Source organism: Mastigoproctus giganteus, chromosome 12 (genome assembly GCF_048544385.1).
Source record: "Mastigoproctus giganteus isolate SK-2022 chromosome 12, ASM4854438v1, whole genome shotgun sequence".
Lineage (NCBI taxonomy): Eukaryota > Metazoa > Arthropoda > Arachnida > Uropygi > Thelyphonidae > Mastigoproctus > Mastigoproctus giganteus.
Genome location: NC_143586.1, coordinates 167,906,847 through 167,931,954, shown reverse-complemented (window position 1 = coordinate 167,931,954; position 25,108 = coordinate 167,906,847). Strand labels below are relative to the sequence as shown.

The 25,108-nt window shown below is 39.7% G+C and overlaps 1 protein-coding gene across 1 annotated transcript in view; it reads right to left on the bottom strand.

Moving 5' to 3' along the window:
- Window positions 1-25,108, bottom strand: part of LOC150077580 (inactive phospholipase C-like protein 1) — a 649,255-nt gene that overhangs the window by 257,270 nt on the left and 366,877 nt on the right. Inside the window, exon 17 of the mRNA XM_090386715.1 lies at window positions 19,814-19,952. Within this exon, the coding sequence (XP_090242841.1) occupies window positions 19,814-19,952 (139 nt within the window). The remainder of the gene's footprint in view (window positions 1-19,813; window positions 19,953-25,108) is intronic.

Here is a 25,108-nt window from a genome sequence, read left to right as displayed (position 1 = left end):
ATACATAAATGTAAATATTAAAATATGTGTTAAAATTGTATCACACTGAATTTTAATATGCCTTCAACTTAGTCTTCAATTTCAGTCTGCATCATTGATTATTAAGAATTTATTACAGTATACACAGAGCGTACAAATAAAGGAAGAAATATATGAGCTTTCGGCTATATGGTAGCCTTCATCAGAATTAAAAATGCATGAATGGCAGTTGGAATGAAGATGTGCACTGCCAGGTGCGTGAGACGCGAGGTTTAATTGTTTGTTGACGTCTGTGGCTGTGACGCATGATGACGTGGCCAGCGCTTGTCCAATGATAGAACTACTGACTCTGTGATCGGGTTGACTTGGCAACCACTGTTCCTGTTCAAGGATTTATCCGAAGATTTTATATTTAACGATTCCAACCAGGTACGTTTTAGGTAATGGTGGGATCTGTCTACCACCACGACATCGCGGTGTGGGTCGATGTCGTGGTGGGTTGTCCAGACATGTTCGGCGATAGCTGAGTGTTCTATATCCGCTAAACGGATCGCTCTTTTGTGCTCCGAGAGACGTTTCTCGAGTCGACGTCCAGTCTCTCCAAAGTAGCAGCTAGTGCAGTCACGGCAAGAGATGCGGTAGACCAAACCGCTCTGCAGAAGGGTGGGGACAGGTGTTTTCACGTTGGAAATGAAAGAACGCAGTTTCTTGCCTGGGAGTTGGATGCACTTTATTCCGTGCGTTCTCAGGATTCTACCGATCTGTTGTGACAGGTTGGGGTAGTATGGGATGAATGCCCTCGTGGATGGCTCGTCACTGTTGGTGTTGTAGCTGGTCGTCACGATGTCACGTGTCTGTAGATCACACCTGTCGAGGACGTCAATGGGGTAGCCACACCTCGTAAGGTCTACTTTGACCCTAGTGACCTCTTTGCGTCTTTCATCAGCGGAGCTGGAGTGTGTCCAGGCGCGAGTAAGCAAGGTTCGGGCAGTGGAGAGGAGGTGGCCTCGCGCGTGTGCTGACCGGAAGTTGGTGAACTGGCCAGCACACATGGGCTTACGATAAACTGTAGTCCTCAGATATGTGCCTTCACGTCGGACAAGTGTGTCTAAATATGGTAAGGAGTTGTTCGACTCCAGCTCAATCGTGAATTTTATGAAGGGCGATAGTGAGTTGAGGTATGATAGAAGTCGCTGACCTGAGTCTCTAGGGATGACCACGAACACATCGTCAACATAGCGACACCAAAAGGCGATGTGATCTGGTGCGTGTGCAAACGCACGTCCCTCTAACTCCTCCATCACGATGTTTGCTGTGACCGAGCTGACAGGGGAACCCATGGCCGTGCCATGTATCTGCTGGTAGACTGAGTCATTAAATATGATCGCACCCCCTGTTAAGCACAGTCTGAGGGCGGCGGAAATGTCATCGGGTGTGAGACCAGTTCTTTCGTTTAGGGTTCTATCATTGTCCAAGAGTTGTTTTGCACAAGAAATGGCAAGTTCCACAGGGATGGAGGTAAAGAGCGATATGACGTCGAACGATGCCATAACTTGATCCTGCGAGATGGATACAGTGCGAATCCTCTTTATGAATTCAACACTGTTGGAGACGGTGTGGGTGGTCTTGCCAACTAGAGGAGAAAGAAGTCTCGAGACAAATTTAGACAGCTCGTAAGTCGGTGATCCACAGCAGGATACAATTGGTCTCAGTGGTGTGTCTTCTTTGTGCACTTTCGGTAGGCCGTAAAACCGTGGGATCTGACATCCGGAGGCACGGAGGTGATTACGGGTTGACTGTGTGATCTTCCCTTGTTTCAGCCAACTGTTGATGAGGATATTCACCTCTGATTCCCATCGTTCTAAAACTCTGTTGGGGTTGATGGTCAGGGGTTTGTATACGGTGGTATCTCGTAAAAGTAGTAGCGCTTTCGCCATGTAATCAGTGTGATCCATTACAACCGTACGGCGGCCTTTGTCTGCCGGTAGAATGACGATGGACGAATCCTGTTTCAATGCCTTGAGGGCAGAAAACTGTGTACGGTTGAGGTTAGAAGAGACGGGGCGAGCACGGTGTAGAACTGCTGCAGTCTTCAAGCGGATTGTGTTGGCTACATCTTCTGGGAGGCGTGATAAGCTGGCTTCCACACCTAAGGCGATGTCGGTGATCGGCGGGTGCTTAGGAAGAACGGCAAATGTCATGCCAAGAGTCAATAAGTTTATTTGGTCCGCAGATAACTGTTTGCTGCTTAGGTTCAATACGAAGTCCGTGGAATTAGTGAGAGGGGTATTACGTTGGCTGCGAAATTGACGGGATTCATTAATCAAATTACAAAACTTACGTTTCTGTCGGGCACAATAAAGATCTGATTCTCTGACGGCCTGGTGACATAAAGTGTTGACCACATCGGTGTAAACGGGATCGGGAATCAGAGTCTTAAGGTCGGCTAGTAGGGTTGCCTTGCTCGCTGAAGCACGTTGTATGTCATGATGGAGGCAGCCGATCCATATACGTAGGGTTTTGAGGCCGAAGTTCCGACAGGCACGTCTCATGCGCTCATTAGAAAACGGTTGTTTGTAGCGAAACCCTTTCGGTATAATCTCGTTAGCTTTGCACCTATGCGCAAACCTCAGGTGTTGTCTACTACGGGCTATAAAGATAAAATCTTTCTGTAGTCTCACGACCATGTCGTATGCTGGTTGGCCAAGAATAGTACGAACATAACGAAACAGGCCTACGCGCTCTGGATTTAAATGAATCCAGAGCGCGTAGGCCTGTTTCGTTATGTTCGTACTATTCTTGGCCAACCAGCATACGACATGGTCGTGAGACTACAGAAAGATTTTATCTTTATAGCCCGTAGTAGACAACACCTGAGGTTTGCGCATAGGTGCAAAGCTAACGAGATTATACCGAAAGGGTTTCGCTACAAACAACCGTTTTCTAATGAGCGCATGAGACGTGCCTGTCGGAACTTCGGCCTCAAAACCCTACGTATATGGATCGGCTGCCTCCATCATGACATACAACGTGCTTCAGCGAGCAAGGCAACCCTACTAGCCGACCTTAAGACTCTGATTCCCGATCCCGTTTACACCGATGTGGTCAACACTTTATGTCACCAGGCCGTCAGAGAATCAGATCTTTATTGTGCCCGACAGAAACGTAAGTTTTGTAATTTGATTAATGAATCCCGTCAATTTCGCAGCCAACGTAATACCCCTCTCACTAATTCCACGGACTTCGTATTGAACCTAAGCAGCAAACAGTTATCTGCGGACCAAATAAACTTATTGACTCTTGGCATGACATTTGCCGTTCTTCCTAAGCACCCGCCGATCACCGACATCGCCTTAGGTGTGGAAGCCAGCTTATCACGCCTCCCAGAAGATGTAGCCAACACAATCCGCTTGAAGACTGCAGCAGTTCTACACCGTGCTCGCCCCGTCTCTTCTAACCTCAACCGTACACAGTTTTCTGCCCTCAAGGCATTGAAACAGGATTCGTCCATCGTCATTCTACCGGCAGACAAAGGCCGCCGTACGGTTGTAATGGATCACACTGATTACATGGCGAAAGCGCTACTACTTTTACGAGATACCACCGTATACAAACCCCTGACCATCAACCCCAACAGAGTTTTAGAACGATGGGAATCAGAGGTGAATATCCTCATCAACAGTTGGCTGAAACAAGGGAAGATCACACAGTCAACCCGTAATCACCTCCGTGCCTCCGGATGTCAGATCCCACGGTTTTACGGCCTACCGAAAGTGCACAAAGAAGACACACCACTGAGACCAATTGTATCCTGCTGTGGATCACCGACTTACAAGCTGTCTAAATTTGTCTCGAGACTTCTTTCTCCTCTAGTTGGCAAGACCACCCACACCGTCTCCAACAGTGTTGAATTCATAAAGAGGATTCGCACTGTATCCATCTCGCAGGATCAAGTTATGGCATCGTTCGACGTCATATCGCTCTTTACCTCCATCCCTGTGGAACTTGCCATTTCTTGTGCAAAACAACTCTTGGACAATGATAGAACCCTCAACGAAAGAACTGGTCTCACACCCGATGACATTTCCGCCGCCCTCAGACTGTGCTTAACAGGGGGTGCGATCATATTTAATGACTCAGTCTACCAGCAGATACATGGCACGGCCATGGGTTCCCCTGTCAGCTCGGTCACAGCAAACATCGTGATGGAGGAGTTAGAGGGACGTGCGTTTGCACACGCACCAGATCACATCGCCTTTTGGTGTCGCTATGTTGACGATGTGTTCGTGGTCATCCCTAGAGACTCAGGTCAGCGACTTCTATCATACCTCAACTCACTATCGCCCTTCATAAAATTCACGATTGAGCTGGAGTCGAACAACTCCTTACCATATTTAGACACACTTGTCCGACGTGAAGGCACATATCTGAGGACTACAGTTTATCGTAAGCCCATGTGTGCTGGCCAGTTCACCAACTTCCGGTCAGCACACGCGCGAGGCCACCTCCTCTCCACTGCCCGAACCTTGCTTACTCGCGCCTGGACACACTCCAGCTCCGCTGATGAAAGACGCAAAGAGGTCACTAGGGTCAAAGTAGACCTTACGAGGTGTGGCTACCCCATTGACATCCTCGACAGGTGTGATCTACAGACACGTGACATCGTGACGACCAGCTACAACACCAACAGTGACGAGCCATCCACGAGGGCATTCATCCCATACTACCCCAACCTGTCACAACAGATCGGTAGAATCCTGAGAACGCACGGAATAAAGTGCATCCAACTCCCAGGCAAGAAACTGCGTTCTTTCATTTCCAACGTGAAAACACCTGTCCCCACCCTTCTGCAGAGCGGTTTGGTCTACCGCATCTCTTGCCGTGACTGCACTAGCTGCTACTTTGGAGAGACTGGACGTCGACTCGAGAAACGTCTCTCGGAGCACAAAAGAGCGATCCGTTTAGCGGATATAGAACACTCAGCTATCGCCGAACATGTCTGGACAACCCACCACGACATCGACCCACACCGCGATGTCGTGGTGGTAGACAGATCCCACCATTACCTAAAACGTACCTGGTTGGAATCGTTAAATATAAAATCTTCGGATAAATCCTTGAACAGGAACAGTGGTTGCCAAGTCAACCCGATCACAGAGTCAGTAGTTCTATCATTGGACAAGCGCTGGCCACGTCATCATGCGTCACAGCCACAGACGTCAACAAACAATTAAACCTCGCGTCTCACGCACCTGGCAGTGCACATCTTCATTCCAACTGCCATTCATGCATTTTTAATTCTGATGAAGGCTACCATATAGCCGAAAGCTCATATATTTCTTCCTTTATTTGTACGCTCTGTGTATACTGTAATAAATTCTTAATGAATCCAGAGCGCGTAGGCCTGTTTCGTTATCATTGATTATTATAAATCAATTTATTTAGCTTCAGGTTTACTCCTATATAGCCAGTTTGGCTAGGAAGGTGTGCATAATACAAACTGATACATAAATAGTTATAATGAATAATAAGTAAAATCTCATAAACCTGGTATCCTCTGAGCATAGCATGCTACAGATTTTTGAAAACTCTGGTTTGTTGAAGGTTATGCATATAGCCTATGTATAGAAAGGTAATTTTTTATTTTCATTATGCTCTACAGTAGCTCTGATCCCTATTATCTCCACAGAATAACAGCCTTTATCATTGGTCCAAAATGTTAACATGAAAGACTGCTAGATTGGTCGTTTTTGTTGTTGTTGTGTTTACTGGTGCAACAGCTCCTGTGTCTATAATATACTACTCACAGTTTGTTCTCTGAAGTCAGCATCTATCTTAATATGTTTGCTGCCGCCTATATTTGAGAGAGTGTATCCAATTATCGCAATTTTCAGAATGTTGAAAAACAGATATTCTCACATCTACAGCTTTCCAAAATTTGTAAATAACAGCCAAAAAGTAAAAGTGAAACTTAGTTCTGTGCTAAGTTGCAAGGTTGAACAAACCTTACAAAGTTTTATAAAAAGTTTATTCATGTATGTACTATACACTAACATCAACACAAGCAAAGAAGAAACGAAACTGTGCCAAGTCTCAAAAAAAAAAAAAAAAAAGAATTGCTGAAAAGAGTTCAATTGGTATGCCAATATTTGAGTAGTTATTAATTTCATGTGCCTTTACTTTTACCCATCTATTTGACTGCTTGATAGATTGATCATATGTGTACATTTGGAAGTGACATGCCATCATATGCATGATGGCACATCACTTCTAGGTTTGATGCTTGTGTGCATAAAGGCAGTCAATATGTTAATGTGGTTTACTTAAAGTATTGTTATTTTGACATATTTCACTGACAATCTTTGGTGTCCTGCATTATATTAGGTAATAGCAGTTTATTAATTTTAAATGGCTAATAACTTTTGATAAATTCTCATCGCTCAAAAGGTATTGCAAGGTAATTGTGCCTGGAATTTCGATCAGTGACTTAAAATCTATTTTTATTTCTTTTGTAAGAACAGACAGTCTAGGATCAAATGTTTGACCATTTGCAGTGTACAGCAAGAAGTGCACTAGGGAAGACCTCTTCTGACAGGGAGTAGGAGTGGATTAAAATGTTTGTGTGTATGTGTCTTTTCTTAATCTGGCAAGAATTGCTTCTATCTTGTCTGATTTCTCTTTTGCTGGATTTCCACAATTGCAATTATGGCTTGATTTGAAAAAGTTTATTTTGAACTTGCTCTATCCATTCCTGTTCCCACTGTTTCTTGCCAGTGATTTTGCCCTTTCAATCCACTGTCTACTTCTTCATTCTCCTTGATTACAATGCATGCAGGAATCCAATAAAATTTTACTGTCTGTTTCAATCTGGTAAGTTTTGCTAGTGGATTCTGAATTTGTCTGTAGTTAATTTGTACTTAGTTTCATGGATAAATTGAGACCGGTATTACACATCAAAAGATTATTATCCAGACTCCACATTCTGAATAAAACATATCATAATGTTTTTTATTTTTTTATTTTATTGATTTCAAGGCAATTTAAGGCATTCCAATAGTTGCAAAAAAAAAAAACTTTCCCCGCAATTGCCAATACAATGGAAAGTGTTCATTGTCGATTATGCAAATCTGAGGGGATCTAAGTCTTTACTTTTATTCCCAAAAATATCCAATGGCAAATTTTGTTTTTATTTTTCTCCTCATTATTTATTATTTTTTTTAAAATGGAATATTACTGGAGTGATTTTCTAGGTTATTGCTTTGGTAAATTCATGGTGCCAAGTTTCACTTTCCCAAATTTTGATCAATGGCCTAATGAATAAAAAAACATAATTAATAAATCAATCAAGTAGAAAAATTGTCAAAAAAAAAAAAAAAAAAAAATAGATGGCCAAACCATCACACTATCAATGCATTTTTCCTTTATCCACGCTTGAATTTTAACATTACACGTTTGTTTCCATTTATTATCAAAAAAAAAAAAAAAAAAAAAAAAGCAGGAAAATTTCAAAAACTGACAATCTGCAGATCTTGAGGTTGCTGGATTTTGGAAATTACTTTCAAATTACATCTGTGAAGCTTTTGATGCAGTCCACAGGAAGAGCTGTCACATAAATTGCTGCAATATGTGGCATAAGGGCAAGCTGCTTCTGCTACTACTACTACTGACCTTTATCTGTAACCATTAGGATGATGAGGATAGCTATTACTCTATACATTTCCCCATGACACAAAAGTAGGCAGGATGGTCAATGACACAAAAGTGGGCAGGATGGTCAATGACATAAACCAAGTTATACTTACTACAAAAGGATCTAGAAAAACAATCCACATGAACTGAAAAACTGCAGTTCATGTATAATGTTGATGTACACTACCATTTTGTTAATAGTAATATCAGGAGCTTTGCCAGAAGAGAAAAAGAGATGATTATTCCATTATATAAAGCAATACTTAAACTACATCTTAAATACTACACAGGTTTGAAATTTATTTTAGGATTTTTTTTTTTTTTTTTTTTTTTGGAAAGAGTACAGAGAATAGCAACAAAGTCAGAAGAACAAAATGATATTTGCACCAAGAATACCATTTTGAAATTTAATTTTTTTTTAATTGTAATATCTGGAAACTACGTCTCTGTGTGGTAACTTGAAGTATAAATAAATAAATAAATTTTTCTGTTTATACTCCAGGACGACCAAACGGTCAGAGGAGTTCACAAGATAGACAGAATACAAGAAATAGCACTGTATTCAGTAGTCACAGGCTTGAACCCCGGTCACTCAAGGCACGTGTACTTATGCACCCACGCACCTGACCACTAGGCTATGGCGGCCTTCCATATATAAGGCTTAAAAAGTATTAAAGAAGCTTAATGCTGTTGTTGTTATGTTGTTATTTGGTTTTTAGGAGCATTAGCAACTAAGGCCATATTGCTCCGGGAATATGCGGTGGTCATTCCCTTGACCTTTCTGCATCCTCCATATTTGGTGGTGATGGGCTCGAACCCCGGTCTAATCAAGAAGCGTGTGCTACGCACTGCTGCTCCTTCCCACCTGGCTACGAAGGTGCCAGCTTAATGCTGGTGTGGTGCATCATAGCAAGTGATATACACAAAGGGGCATAAATTTAAATTGAAAAGGAATGGCTGTATGCATTATGGATATGCAGAGGAGGTTCGCTTTTAGCATACTATAACACAACCTGCAGTATAACTGATTTTTATAATTAACTTCTATGTAAAGTTGGGGTTTGGTAAATTGAAAATAGGATTAAATAAATTATTAGAAGGAATGAGAAAATGTAATTAATTATTATTATTTTATTTTTTTTGGCTGCATCAGCCAAAAAAAATATGACTATTATGTCATATTTTTTTTTGACATAATAGTCATAATATGACTAAGGATGTTTACATTCTTACATTGCACTAATTCTAATGAAATTAACATTTATTCAGAACAAAAAAAGAATCAAATTTTATCTTAGCTTACAAAATGAAGAATTTTAATTGCAGTTTCCTGAAAATGAGTTGTGAGAGAGGATCTGACTCTTCTTCATCTCTGTGTGCCATCTCCTAAGGGAGCTCAGCGACCACCAGGGCAAATATCTCTGTCTCTGGTAGCTCTGAACAGCTGCTCAGTGTTCAGTCCTGTCCAATTCTTAATGTTATCAAGCCACAATATGTATGTCTTCTCCCAGGCCTTCTTATTCTTCCTTCCATTCTCCCCTTAATAATTAGCCATGGAATTGCGTATTTGTTGTTCCTCATCAGGTGTCCAAGGTACACCATTGTTCTTTTCTTTACATCCTTTCACAATTCATGGGTTTTTCCAATTCTCTGAAGGACACTCTCATTAATCACTCTTGCTGTCCATGGTATCTTTAGTTCTGATTCAAAGCTCCTATACTTCTTTGAAAAAGAACTGTATTAATTTTATCATTACATAATTGGGGTGAAAAAGAGACTGCAGATTTCTGGAGGTTTGTAGCATGCTGAAAACCCAAGAAATCTCAAAATTGACATTAACATCAATTATGAGAAAGATTCATAGAAAAATTCTGAGAAAGATTCATACTTAAATACAGGTAGACCACACTTTTAAATCATCAACAAAGGCAACTACAGGCAGTTCTAATCTGCAGGCAAAATGAGAGATGAAGAGAAGTGAATTTCACAGAGGAATCCCATTCCAGGTAATTTGAAAATATATTACTTTTATTTCTTTATTATTATTTATTATTAATTTTTCTTTCTTCTCATTACAGGTTTTTCCATCTCTGCAACAGGCACTGGTACCAGCTGTTATATCTAGTTATTATTATTAATATTGGTCAAGGAACTCTACGACTATCTTAGAGCTTTAAAAATCGCAGCTTGCTGGAGTTTCTGGGAGACCTATTGCTGCTAAGTTCTTAAGTAGACTCTTTGTCACCATGCTGGTAGTTGAAGTGATCAGGATTGTCATTACTTGTTCCATATGCCACATTTCGTTTACTTCCTCTCTTACGTCCTGTGTAGTTACTGTTCTTTTCCTTGTACATTTTGTAGATAGTCTTTTCCATCTTGTCAGTGAGTGTTATATCCAGTCTTGTGTGGGATCTTGTGGTGCAGTTTCGGCATAGTTTGTGAGTAGAGGTCTCTAGTATCTGCTGGGGTTGGTACTTGTAATACAGTATACTTTGATCAACTGATATTTTTTCACTAGCTTCTGATGTATAATCCAGCTGAACTGGTCATATCTATGAGTGTACTCCATCTGGGTGATCACACTGGATTCCAAAATGATATGATGGATTGTTTCTGCAGTCAGGTGACATCATCAACTTGTACATCTCTCACTCCAGGGTCCTTGACAATGTTTCCTGTAGTTCCTTGTGTTGACCACCTGGTCTTGGATGGCAAGCATGAATTCTTTGGTCTCAGGGAAAAGCCTAATGCTCACGAGCTATGCATTTGAAGCCATCTTATGTGGTCTTGATGGAGGTCATTGTACTGTCCTCCACAGAGTGTCTTCTTCACCCATCTTCCTGTCTTTGTCTGTGTGAGTATGGTCTCCTTAATGAGGCTGAACAGTAAGTGAAGTTTGTCTGTCTTCCTTATGGCTTGGTAGATTGGCACTGTGTTTTCCTGGAAGCAATCTCTCTGGTTCTTAATTTAACAAGGTTAAATTAAGTTGTTTAACAAGGTCTGTCAAACCACTCCCTCATTTTTCTGGGCTATGGTCGGTCTCTGGATAGCCAACTTTAGGTGTAGTTGGCAGATCTTGGTCATCATTATTCTGGTCAATCTCATAATCTACTTTAGCTTGAATGTTAGTCAAATCTATTATTTGAAGGAGTATGTTAGTACAGGGGGCTGCATAGGTGTTTATGGCTCTGACCATGTTCCTTCCATTCAGATTTAGCTTGTTCCGTAATCTCTAATGGTATTGGCAGACCTTGATCTCCTTGTGTTCTAACTGCTGAGCCTGTAACATCCCCAGATATTTGTAGGTCTCACCCTCTGTCATGGCATCACAGGTCTTCAGCTAGTGGTTTCGGCCAACTGGATTTCCCTGACACAATTCATAGGTCCTGAATTTGTCTCGACCAATTTTTTTTTTTTTTTTTTTTTTTTACGAAAACTCCAAACACGAAAGGTATCAAAACCTATAGTACTAAGTACCGTGCATGGGTTGGAGGAGAAGTATGGGGGAAGGGGGGATGCCGGAAACTTTGCTCTAGAGACTAAACATGGGTTTCACCACTTCAAGCCTTCAATAAGCAAAGTGGTGGTATTTCACCGGTTGATGAAAGTCATCTACCACCTGACACAAGGATACAAATTGCATCCTTATGTCAGTGCTAAACTCTTTGGTGATCCAGAGTAGCTGTTAGAGTTGATTCCCTGTTGCCACATGGAGTTTAATGCCATCCATATACATCAGGTAAGAGAAGATGTACAGGTTCTTCCTCCCTCATTCAAGGGTATACCATACTTGCTGTTGTTGATGATTGCAGACAGTGGGTTGAATGCTAGTCAGAACCACAGTGCACTCAAGGCATTTCCCTGGAAGAATCCTCTTCTGATGGGGTTCAGTCTGGTCATAATGCTCTCAACCTTGATGGTGGTCCTCCAATTTGCGATGGTTGCTTCTACAAAGCATCAGTGTTGGGTTGACTTTATACATCTTCAGTATCTCTATCAGCCAGCTATGAGGTACAGAGTCGAGGGCCTTGCGGTAGTCAATGTAGGCCGTTTGTAGGTTGTGGTGCTTCTTGTAGGCTTGCTCCATAACTGCAGGAATGGTCAACTGCTCCTTACATCCTTTGTTCATCTGCTGCTTGGTCATTGTGTTCTGGCTCTCCAAGTGGGCTGATATCTTTTTGGTTATGCAGCTTGTCAGGACCATGTACATTGTTGGGAGACAGGTGATCAGTTGTACTCTGCTAGGTTTGATTTATCTTTATCCTTAGCCTTTCAGATAGATGATTCCTTGAGTCAGAGACTCTGGGATAGTGTCAGGGTGGCTTATCATCTGGTGAATTACGCTGCTGTCTGTGTGTGTGTGTGTGCGCGCGTGTGTGTGCGCATGTGTGTGCGTGCATGTGCGCGTGCATGCACGCAGCAGAACTTCTTGTACTGCTATTGTGGATATTATCTAACCTTGGGTTTCAACAGTTGTGGGGCTTCCTGATCAACTGTTGTTCTTCCTCCTGAATTTCCCCTTCTGTCATTGTCTTGTATGTCCTTGGTTTTCTTCTGTTCTAGGTCTGTCCAGGTGGCATGACCATTATAGCTCACTTCTCTGCTCCACAAGCTGCCCCAGAAATCCCTCTGGTCAGGAGTGATCAGTTTCCCTTGTTCTCCAATGTTCCCGTAGAAGGCTCTCTGATTTTCATCAAATGTCCAGTTGTCTGTTTTTCTCTGAGCACTCTCCCTGTATTGAAGAAGTCTTTTGCTGACTGCAAGGAGGTTCTGTTTGAGATGTCCACATATTCTTCATCCTCTGATTACAGATCTCGTGTTTGCTGCGGATGTTGTCTTTCTTCTTGAGGATGGTCTTCACTTTTCTGATCAGCTTCTTACCTCTATTACCCCTAACTGGTACTGGGTCAGTTAGCCTTCTCTTCTTTTGCCTGCTATAGCCTTCAAAAACACAAAGACACAGAACCTGGTGGTTCTGTGTCTTTGTGTTTTGTTTTCTGTTGGTCTCTGGTTTCTTTTCCATTCATCTTGCAGCACAGTAAATGGTTGTGAGATGGCATATAGTGTTACTGCATTGTTGTCAAGGTAATCTGGTATTATTCGCTGATTGAAGTGGTCCGTGACTTTCCAATGGATTCTGTTGGGTCTCTGCTGTGGGGAGTCCATTCCTCACATCTGCTAATTCCTCAAATTTCTTCTATTGCCCTTCTTCTATTCTGGATATTTATGAGCATTATTATTATTATTATTATTATTATTAGTTATTATTACCATTATTTGCTGTAAATATTATAAAAAATTATGTAAATATTTGGGCAAGAGCCAATACTTCAGAATTACTTATTATGAATAAAATTTTACAAAGGATGCTAAACCTAGTTATTGGAACTGATATATGGAATGATATTAACAGAAGGAAAGGTGTTTTATTACAATTTAAGATTTTATTTCCTATTCTGAAATTATTATTTAATTTCATTTTAAAAAACTTGAATGACATAAAGAGCGTAAGAAATCATCTAGAAACAAATTACAGTTTACGTGACACAAGGGCTTATTTATTTCAACATGCTAAACCATTAAATAAATATGGAACAAGACAGCCTTAAAACGTAAATTATAAATAACTGTTTGTCAAAGAAGTTGGATTTGAAGATTAGGCAGCCACTGACAAACACTCAGATGTAATTATTTTTATGAAGGTATTTAATATTTAATGAGTTACCATAAGAATTATTATTGTTACTTGTTCTCTACCTTGTTCTGGTGGAATAAACTAATTTTTGATTTTTTTTTTTTTTTTTTTTTTTTATTAAAACCCTAAACACGAAAGGTATCAAAACCTATAGTACTTCGTACCATGCATGGGTTGAAGGAGAAGTATAGGGGGATGGGGATGCCAGAAACTTTGCTCTAGAGACTAAACATGGGTTTCACTACTTCAAGCCTCCAATAAGCAAAGTGGTGGTATTTCACCCGTTGATGAAAGTCATCTACCATCTTTTGTATAATCAAATTTATGTCCAAGTAATTGTATAACAATAATTTGTTGATAAAGACTCTGCTATCCTTAATGAGTTTTTGATGTAATTGAATTGATGAAGACTAATAAATATTGTATTATGTTGTTGTTTTATATTATTTCTCCCTGACGGGGGTTAACAGGATGGGGGTTCCATCTTGTGATGGGTACTGGTACCAAGTGCACAGGGTACACTTGGTTGTTGTTGAAGTGGGATTTATTGGCGCAAGGGCTGCTATGGCCAAAATGCGCCTATAACTTAAGATTGTTGGTCAATATATGAAAGGAATTGTTCTAGAAATGACTGTATACGTTTATCATTTTTAAGTATTTAAACAGTTCTGATAGATTGGCGTCATCTCCAAGTATATGAGCTAGTTGCAAGGGTTTTTGTGAGTAGATTAAAGATCTGAAACATTCAATTCTAGCTGAACCATAGTGTGCACATTCAATAATAATATGTTTCACTGTAAGAATGGAACTACAATGCGAGCAGAGAGGAGGCTCTTCTCCTAGCAGTAAAAAAAGGTGCATTAGGTGCGTATGACCAATTCGTGCTCTTGCAAGCACGACCTCTTTGTGCCTGCTTAATCGGGAACTAGATCTCCATAGCTATGGGTTTTGTTTTATTTCAAGAAGTTTGTTTGATATCTGATTATGCCACTTCTCAGACCACATCTCTGTACATATCCTCCGTATGATTGGCTTGTAATCAGAAAAAGGAACTGGGATGGGATCAAAGCAAGCAGGGTGTTTTGCTGCTTCGTCTGCACGCTCGTTTCCGGGAATTCCGACGTGGCTGGGTATACAGCAGAACGTGACAGTCAGCTTATTTTTATTGAGGTGATATAACTGTGATCTGATTTGTGTGAGAAGTGGATGGTAATTTTGTGGTTTTTCCTGTAGGGCATTCATTGCACTTAAAGAGTCTGTGTATATTATGACCTGGATATTTAAAAGATCATTAAGGAGATTTAGAGCCATTTTGATTGCATATAATTCGGCAGTAAATACACTGCATTCACATGGTAATTGTACAGAAACAGTGGATGTAGGACTGATTACTGCAGCTCCCATGGATATATCAATCTTGGATCCGTCTGTGTATATATGAAGCCTGTGAGCATTGGTCAATGCATGGTCCGCATGTAACTGTCTAAGATTGTGATTTGATAGGGAGTGTTTTCCCCACTGTAGAAAATAGTTATCGCAAAGAGGTATATACATTGCCCATGGTGCATGTGCTACATCTGCAGCTTGAGAGATGTTTCCTAGACAGATGTTCCAATTTTTGGTTAGCTCTTGTAGCTGGATACCAGCAGGTTTGTTTTCATTGGGTTTATTTTTATACAAATTTTCCCACTGAGGTTCAAACAGATATGTCCAGATGGGGTGAGAAGGGAGGCTATGTAGTTTGGCTGCATAGTTAAGGAGCAATACTTTTCTCCTAAGATGTAGTGGTGTTTCATTGGCGTCTATATACAAACTTTGCATTGGGGAGGTCTTAAAGGCTCCTAAAGCAATCCTCAGAGCACTATGCTGGACTGGATTGAGCCGGGCTAGTACTGTCTTACATGCAGAGTCATAAACTGGGGCTCCATAATCTAGTCAAGATCTTATTAAAGTACGATATAAGTGTAAGAGTGTGAAGCGATCGGCTCCCCATGTCATAGAGGAGATAACTTTGAGAATATTCATCTTTCTCATGCATTGAGTTCTCATTTGCATTATATGTGCTTGAAAGGTAAGTTTAGTGTCCAGTACTAAACCCAAGAACCGGATATTGTTGCTAAGTGGTATTAGTTGGGCTCCTAACCTTAGCTCAGGATCAGGATAAATCTGTCGCTTTTTACAAAAGTGAATAGCAGTTGTTTTTGTTCTGGATAGGCGATAGCCATTATGGGATGCCCATGACTCTATTTTGTTTATTGAGAGTTGCAGTTGGCGTTCAATGGAGCGCATATTTAGTGAATGGCAGGATATTGTAAGGTCGTCTGCGTATAGATAAGTGTCGACATTAAGCGGAATATTATCTGTTGCATTGTTCAGCATAACTGCAAAGAGTGTTGCACTAAGAACTGATCCTTGTGGGACCCCTTCTTCCTGAACAACCTTTTGGGACAGTGTATTGCAATAACGCACCTGAAATGTTCTATTTTGGAGAAAGCTCTCTATGATTAGTGGTAGCTGGCCCCGAAGTCCTGTGGCATAGAGATTTTGAAGTATGCCATAACGCCAGGTTGTATCAAAGGCTTTTTCAATGTCCAGGCAGACCATGACGAGATGTTCTCTACGGATAAAAGCATTCCGTAAGTTGGATTCTGCCTTGATCATAAGATCTAGAGTTGATCGATTTTTCCTAAAGCCATATTGATTGTTGTCCATTATCGAATAAGATTCTAGAAACCAGACTAATCGAGCATGAATCATTTTTTCCATTATCTTACCAAGGCAACTGCTGAGACATATTGGCCGATAGTTTTGTGGTTCTGACTGATCCTTTCCAGGTTTAGGAAAGGCTAGGACAATTGAGTGGCATCAAGAAAGAGGGAAGTAACCTTCTGAGAATAGCCGGTTGAAATATGCCAGTAGTGAATTCACAGCTTGATTGTTTAGATGTTTAAGCATCATGTAGTATATTCCATCAGGCCCTGGTGCAGTATTCGCTGACCGGTTTAGGGAGCTCTCTAGTTCCAGTAATGTAAAAGGTCTGTTATATGAGAGAGATGGCGTTGTATGAAAGTTCAGTTTATACTTTTCTGTGTTGGCTTTATGCTGTTTGAAGGCAGGCTCGTATGCTGCCGTGGCTGATATTTGAGAAAAGCATTCTGCCAGGGCATTTGCAATATCCACTGAAGAGGAAAACTCTTTACCCTTCCAGCTTAGAATAGGCGTTAGTTCTGGGAGGTATTTTCCATTTAGTTTCTTTATTTTATACCATATTTTTCTACTTTCAGTATTTTTAGTGATGGTAGAAGCAAACCGGATCCAAGAGTCTTTTTTTGCTTTTTTCTGCACGTAACGTGCCTTTGCTTTGAGTTTCTTAAAATTAATTAGGTTCTTGGTTGTTGGATGCTTGCGAAAAAGATTCCATGCCTTATTCCGTTCTTTTTTAGCATCTCGACAATCACGATTCCACCAAATATTGGCATATCTATGTGGACCGATTATGACTTTGGGTATGGCACTGGTTGCAGCTGTTATTATCTGTGTAGTAATATGGTCGGTAACATCATCAATAGGCTGGTTTTTAATAACTTGATCATCAAAGGAGATTGCATTGGTGAACTTGTTCCAATCTGCTTTGGAGAATTTCCATTTTATGGGACTGATTATATGTGAGGTTCTGTTTGTTTGCAATTTGCAAATAATCGGGTAATGGTCGCTGTTCAGTGGGTTATTTGAGACTGACCACTGAATGATTGGGAACAATTCTGGGGAACATATTGATAAGTCTATGGCAGTAGATACTCCGGTTGAAAAGTGAATATAGGTGTCAGCTCCAGTATTTAATAATGTGAGATTCTGGTTATCAATAATTGTTTCAATGAGTTTTCCTCTTTTGTTTATCTGGGGAGATCCCCACATAGGGTGGTGCCCATTGAAATCTCCTAGCAGAATAAAAGGCGATGGAAACTGCCTTATAAGTTCCTCCAGCTCTTTCACAGTGAATTCTTGGTTTGGGGAAAGGTACAGTGAGACTACGGTTAACATAACACTCAGATCAATTCGTACTGCTACAGCCTCTAATGTGGTCTGCAGCGGGATCTGTTTTGTAGGAACCTTGTTGTCAACAATTATGGCTACGCCTCCTCTTGTTGAATTAGTATTGTTTCTGCCCTGTTGATAGATACTATAGTTTTTGATCACTGGAGTCACTTGTGGCGTTAGATTGGTTTCTTGCAGGCATAGGATAACTGGACTATGTTGTTTGATTAGTTCATATATATCTAAAATATTGCTTCGTAGACCTCTACAGTTCCATTGTATAATGTTGTGCATTATTTAATTTTAGAAATTGTGTATGGTTCTGTCTGTTTTTTATGTCCTGCCTGTTTGCCTCGATCTAGTTTCATCTATTCTTTTTTTGGAAAAGTGGGGCGTCCAATTTCCATATCATCTTCTGCATGTAGATCTAGTATTGGTTCATTCTGTAGGGTACCAGAATCAATATCCATATTTGCTGAGCATGGTTGGTTTGAACTGTTTGGGGGTGATGCTTTTGATTTTGCAGTTGCTGCTACGGTATCAGAAGCAGTTGGTGGAACTGTTAGTGGGGTATTGCTAGCAGAAGTTACTTTACATTGTTCTGTAGGTGACTGCTGTGGGGATGATAGCACTGATCGAGTCCAATCAGCAATTGAAATGGATGGTAGTACTGTTACTGCCGTTTGTGTTGCTGTTGACTGATATTTTTTGGTTGCTACAGCATACGTAATTTTTGGCATATCGAGCATAACTTGCTTCCTGATAGGTGACCTTTTGTTCGACTTTGTACTTCTGAATCTTTTTGCCTACTCTCCAGAGTTCGCAATTTTTGGAATACGCTGGATGCTGGCCTTTGCAATTTGGGCATTGTGGATTTTCTGCAGTGCAGTCAGTTTGTGCATGATCTTTGGAGCCGCAGTTCGGGCAAGTAGTGTCCCCTCGACATACTGTTTGCGAGTGTCCAAATTTTTGACACTTAAAACATCTGATTGGGTTGGGAATGTACGGACGTACTCGGCAATTTAGGTATCCGGCTTTCACACATGATGGTAAGGTAGGTGTATCGAACGTTAGAATAATGTTTCTAGTTGGAACAAGTTCACCATCCTTTTTAATCATTATTCGTTTTGCCTGGATGACTTTTTGCTCTTTTAGTTCTTCGACTATCTCATTTTCAGCGACATTCATCAAGTCCCACTCAGCTATTACTCCTTTTGAACTATTTAGTGTAGCATGAGGGGTGACCTGTATAGGAATTCCTCCAAAATTTGATCATTTTAGAAGAGCCTGAGAATGCTGATATTTTGCTGTTTCAATTACTAGATCTCCGGATCGGAGTCTTTTCACCATTTTCGGTGAACCAGCCATGCTTTCTAAACATTTCTGAATTAGAAATGGTGAAAGGGCACTCATAGGCTTGGATGAGAGAGAATGGAATATAAGGAATGTTGGGAATTCCTGCTGATTCTCATTTCTACGTTGTCTTTTGGTTTGTGATACGTCATGTTCGGTTTCAATCACATCTTGAGTTGAGCGTTTAGTCTCAAGTGCGGGATAATTGTCAAAATCCATGATTGCTCCTTTTGGCCTTGGAGGATAACTTTTCCCCCAGGTTACCGGCCCTCCCACGTGGAGGCAGGAGCGGTGCCACCAGTGACCAAGCAATCAGAGGTTAGTGGTTAGTATGTTATATAAATTAGTTCAATATACAAGGAGAAAGGTACCTTTCCTTTCTTTTTTGAAGAGCTTGCTTCTTTATTCAGAAGAGCAGACATGAAATAATTTTGCAAATAAAGACTTAAATTCTCAGTAATCTGCTGATTCTGGAGAAGTCGCTTTGAAGTTCACTTTTTGAATTCGCTTTGATCACTCGCTTGGCACTCGGGGCCGGTACACTTGGTACCCTGTGTACTTGTCTGGTGTTACTGTTGGTAACACTAGACACTAACTTATTATTATTATGATTATCGATTACTATTCACACTTTCCAGAAATGGAGCAGTAATTAAAAAAAAAATGTTAAAAAGATTTTTGCATGCATGGAATCAAAAAGCTCCATAGCATTTAGGCACACATATGATTTAGAACTTTGGTTGCCAAGAAAGTAACATGTTTAGTAGAAAAAGATTAAAAATTAAAAATAGTGCAGACCCTCTATTATATGTAACAAATTTTTGAGTGATTTCAGTGAATAGGATCTATGAGGTAAAGAAAGTCAAAGAATTTGATAAAGCTTTAGGAGGAATGAAGAAGAAGAGATGAAGATAAATTCTCTAGTCTTTTAATTTTCACTCAAATGTTTATCTGTCAGAATGAGTCATAAAATTTTCAATCTTGAAAATCTAATTTTCAAGCTGATTAGATGAAATATATCACAAGGAACTTATATTTATTATTTACACATATACCACTCACCTTCATTTGATACTGTCTTGGTTCGTACCTCTGCACAGTCAGATGGGATACCAAATAACTGAACTATAATATATGGGTCAATAGCACTAGCTTTGGAGGATGCTCCTTTAGGGTGAGGAAGTTGTTGAGCACTTATTACCTATAAAAGTGATAAATAAATATAAAATATGAGATATCAAACTGTATAATTGTATCTTTTACAAGATATTTGTATAACTTTATGGAGAAAGATTAGAAAAACCACCTTGCTAAATCTGCTTTGGTTTATATCTACAAAAATAATTCTCTTCCACATTATTTTTCCCCTGTTATTCCTACATATCCTCATACCTTTAATATAGATAACTGAGACAGAAGATAACAGAAGATAACTGAGAGGAAAGTGGAGGAGAGATTGTTGAGGATAAACATAAAAAAGGCACCTGGGGTGGATGGGATCTATCCAGTTATATTAAAGGAGGCAGCAAAGGAAGTATGCAAACCCCTAGCCATAATTATGAGAGCTTCTTTGGACTCAGGGGAGGTACCCATAGACTGGAGATGTGCAAATGTAACCCCAATTCACAAAGGAGGATCAAAGGCTGACACAAGTAATTATAGACCTGTTACTTTAACTTCTGTTCCAGGTAAATTAATGGAGGCACTGGTTAAAGAAGCACTGCAGGATCATCTAGACAAGAATTCAGTTATAGCTCAGACGCAGCATGGTTTTGTTAAGGGCAGGTCTTGCCTGACCAATTTGATTGGATACTATGATGTAGTCACAAAAGAACTGGATGCAGGGAATAACTTTGATATTATATATTTGGATCTTAGAAAGGCTTTTGATACTGTTGCACATGGAAGACTGCTGCACAAATTGGAGCAGTGTGGCATTGGAGGCAAATTGCTGCTATGGATAAGGGGATGGTTGAGTGGCAGAAGACAGAGAGTGGTAATCAATGGACACTGCTCAACGTGGACTAATATTATTAGTGGAGTTCCTCAAGGTTCAGTGTTGGGTCCGTTGTTGTTTTCGGTGTTTATGAATGATATTGATGATGGGATATCAAGTTTAATGTCCAAGTTTGCAGATGATACAAAGGTTGGCAGGGTCGTTAAGGACAATACTGACGCTATGCTGCTGCAACAGGATCTGAAAGGTTGAACAGATGGGCTGAGAGGTGGCAAATGAGGTTTAACATCGACAAATGTAAAGTGCTGCATATGGGAAACAGTAACCCCAGAGCAACGTATCAACTCTGCGGTACTACACTGACAGTGGTGGAGAATGAAAAGGACCTGGGGGTAATTGTGCAGGCAGATATGAAGTTCTCTGAGCAGTGCAGACGAGCTGCAAGAGTAGCTCATGGTGTCTTGTCAATGATATACAGGAATGTTTCTAGCAGGGATAAGGAGGTGATTATTCCCTTGTATAAGGCAATGGTAAGGCCACATCTTGAGTACTGTATACAGGTCTGGAGGCCTCATTTCAAGAAGGATGTAGAGCTGCTGGAACGGGTACAGAGAAGGGCAACAAGATTAGTAAATGGAACAAAGGGTTGCTCTTACGAAGAAAGGCTTAAGTTTTGCAAATTACAGAGTTTGGAGACTAGGCACCGGCGAGGTGATCTGATAGAGGTGTATAAGGCTTTGAATGGATTGAGCATGCTCAATGCCAATGGGATTCTTCATCTTTCTCAGAATAATCACCTCAGAGGGCATAAATTCAAATTGAGGAAGGACGGATGTCGGATAGATGTGCGGAAATTTGCCTTTGGCCAGCGGGTGGTTGGTTGGTGGAACCGACTTCCATCACTTGTTGTTGAAGTTGATAGCCTAAACAAATTTAAAGCTCAACTGGACAGGTATTTCGAACGAACGGAGGGGTGAAATGGGAGTGGGTTTTTTTTTTTTTTTTTTTTTTTTGGCTGATGCTGAATAAGCTTGCTTTCTTGCATCATATGCCTCTGCTAATGCTAATGCTAATATCATACAGACAAACTATTTCCTCTTAAACTAATATTTGTATGGCCACATGGCTCTGATCTCAAACTCAAATAGTTTTTTAACATGTCTGCCTAATGTAAATAATTCTTCTTATATTCTACCATTAAAATTATCAAATAAATATCATATATGATCCCTGCAAAAAATTAGAAAGCAAGATAATAGAGCATCAGCCAAAAAAAAACCACATTGCTGTTTGTGTAGTTTTTACATGAATATATTCAAACTATCCATTTCTATACCACTAGACAGAAGATTGCTCCAACAATCAACTACCTGTCAGCTAAACTTCCACACATCTATCCTGCAACCACCCTGCCTCAATTTGAATTTATGTTCCTTATGTTTGTAGTCTCAGAGGAAGGATTCCATCAGCATTGAGCTTAATCAATCAATCTAAGTGTAGTACCAACTGTATGGTACAACATTTAGGGTGGTAGAAAATGAAAAAGACCTGAGAGTAATTGTGCAGTCAGATATGAAGTTTTCTGAGCAATGCAGACAGGCTGGCAGAGCAGATCATGGGGTATTGTCAATGATATACAAGAATTTTGCTAGTAGGCAAAAGGAGGTTATTATCCCTTTGTATAAGGCAATGGTAAGGCTAGGCCGTGAGTACTGAGTACAGGTTAGCAGGCCTCATTTTAGGAAAGATGTAGAGTTGTTTGAGCATGTACAGAGAGGGGCAATAAGTTTGGTGAGGGGAATGTAGGGGTACTCTTACCAAGAAAGGTTTAAGTTCTGCAAATTTCAGCAGCTGGAGAATAGGCACCTGCGAGGTGATCTGATTGAGGTATATAAGGCCTTGAATGGGTTGAGCAGGCTCAATTCTGATGGGATTCTTCCACTTGCTCAGATTATGAACCTGTGGAGGCATAAATTCAAATTGAGGAAAGACAGTTGTAGAATAGGTGTGTAGAAATTTGCCTGTAGCCAGTGGGTGGGTTGATTGCTGGAACAAACTTTCATCTGTCATTGTGGAAGTTGATAGCTTAAATAAATTCAAGGAGGAACTGGAGAAACTTTTAGGGGAATGGATGTGTGAAATTATTATTTTTATTATTTTTATTTTTGGCTGATGCTCCATAAGCTCATACGCTTGCTTTCTTGCATCACATGTCTCTACTACTACTACTACTACTACTACATTCAATGCCTTAACACTTTGAGTGCCATGATGAAATTTAGTTACAACATTGTGGGACAATTTTTTTTCTGAAGCTTTTTATTTTCTCTTTTTTCAGGAAAGTATAATTAAAACATAAAATGACAAGAAACACAAGAGGGTTGAGTGATGGAGAATTAGAATGTCTTTTATTTGAATCTGATTCTCATTCAGACTCTGGTAGTTCAGTTTAATCAGAAAATCCGGCAACTGGTATGTTATCAGATTCTGAAAGTAGTATTGCATCAAATCCCAACATTTCAGTTACTTCTTCAGTTTGGCAATCTGTAATTGGTGCTAGAAACACTTTCATTTTCTCGGCACAAAATGTCAGTGTAAATCTGGACACTTCAGCAGAACTTGATGGGAAAGAGCCTACTGACTTCTCAAAATATTTTATTAACGACAAAATGATATAAGACCAATAAGTATGCTGCTCAAAAACTTGCAGCAGCAGCACATACACGATGTGGAAAATCAAGATTAAAATTGGTTGATCCTGCAGAAATTAAAATTTTTATTGGAATGATTCTATGGATGGATCTTGTTCAATTACCTAAACTACGAGACTATTGTTCAAAAGTATATTTTTTTTAAATTCCATGTAATGAGATGCAATAGATTTGAGCTCGTACTCTCCAAGTTCCATGTTTGTGACAACGGTGAGCAAAAAAACGCAGATGATTATTTATACAAAATTTCTAATTTTCTCGAATTCTGAAAACTAAATTCAAGGAAGCATACAAGCCAGAGGAGGAAGAGTGTATCGATGAAAGTAATGTACCATTCCACGGACACGTTTATTTTAGACAGTATATTCCAAACAAGCGACAAAGATATGGAATAAAACTTTTTTCAATTATGCATTAGTGGAGGTTATACTTAGTCTTTCAAAGTTTATACCGGAAAAGAAAAAAAGGATGGAGTCACTGTTTCCAAAAATGTTGCAATGGAACTGACATCTGGACTACTAGATGGTGGAAGAACTCTTTATATAGATAACTGGTATATGAGTGTTTCCTTGGCGAAAACTTATATAAACAGACAAACTTATTTGGTAGGCACACTCTGCTCTAACAGAAATAGATAACTGAAAGAGGGAGAAGAAATATCCAAACAGAATGAAGACAGAACTATGGTTCTAAAGTGGAAAGATAAAAGGGATGTTGAGCACAAAGCATGACAATTCCATGGAAAATTTTATGAACAGAGTAAAAGAAGTTTCAAAACATGCCTTGGTAAAGGATTATAAGAAAAGTGATTTATTGATTTATCTGACTAATGTGTGCATATTCACCGTATTTGAGACAATGAAATGACATAGACACAGAATAAGGAAAGACATAAAAGGTTGTTATTTCATTTAATTACTGCTACGATTGTAGTAAATGCACTATATCTGTAAAATAAATAAGATATAATAAAGATATAATAATAAATAATATATAATAAGATCTGTATAATAAAATAAATAAGAAAAAAGAGAACATAACAAATTTTATAGAAAAAATTGTAAAACAACACCAACACGCCTACGCCAACTACATCAAAAACAAGACATCTTGAAATGAAGAAGGATAAAAAAGCGTTACATGAAAGAGGTGCAGCATCTGTTATAAAACTTTAGTCACAGATAAAGGAACGCCTTACGTTCAAGTGCACTGAAAAAAAAAGTTGATACCATTTGTAAACTCTGTAAAATACCAGTGTGTATTGCATGTTTTCCAAAATAACATATTCATCAGCAATAATACTCGAGATCCATAAATTGTAAATTCAATTGTTTTGATTAAATATTTATATCAGGATACCCACAGATCCAGTTGAATGAAAAAATCGTTTTCTATTTTTTCTAAAATATGTTTATGAATGAGTTCTTTTTTTAATTAGTGTAAGAAATAATGCTAAAAACTTAAACTGCTTATCACAAATCAAAATTTTAGATTTTTTGCATGATCACAAAAACATCTCATAAAGAAGGAAAAGTAACAAAACTGTCCAACCCAAAACCAACTAATGTCACACCAAGGAACCAGACATTCGATTGGTATACATAAAACTCATATAACTCATGTATATGGATGACCAGCGATGCTGAAGCCAAAAACACATGTGACCCACCGGTAGACACGTGAGCCTTC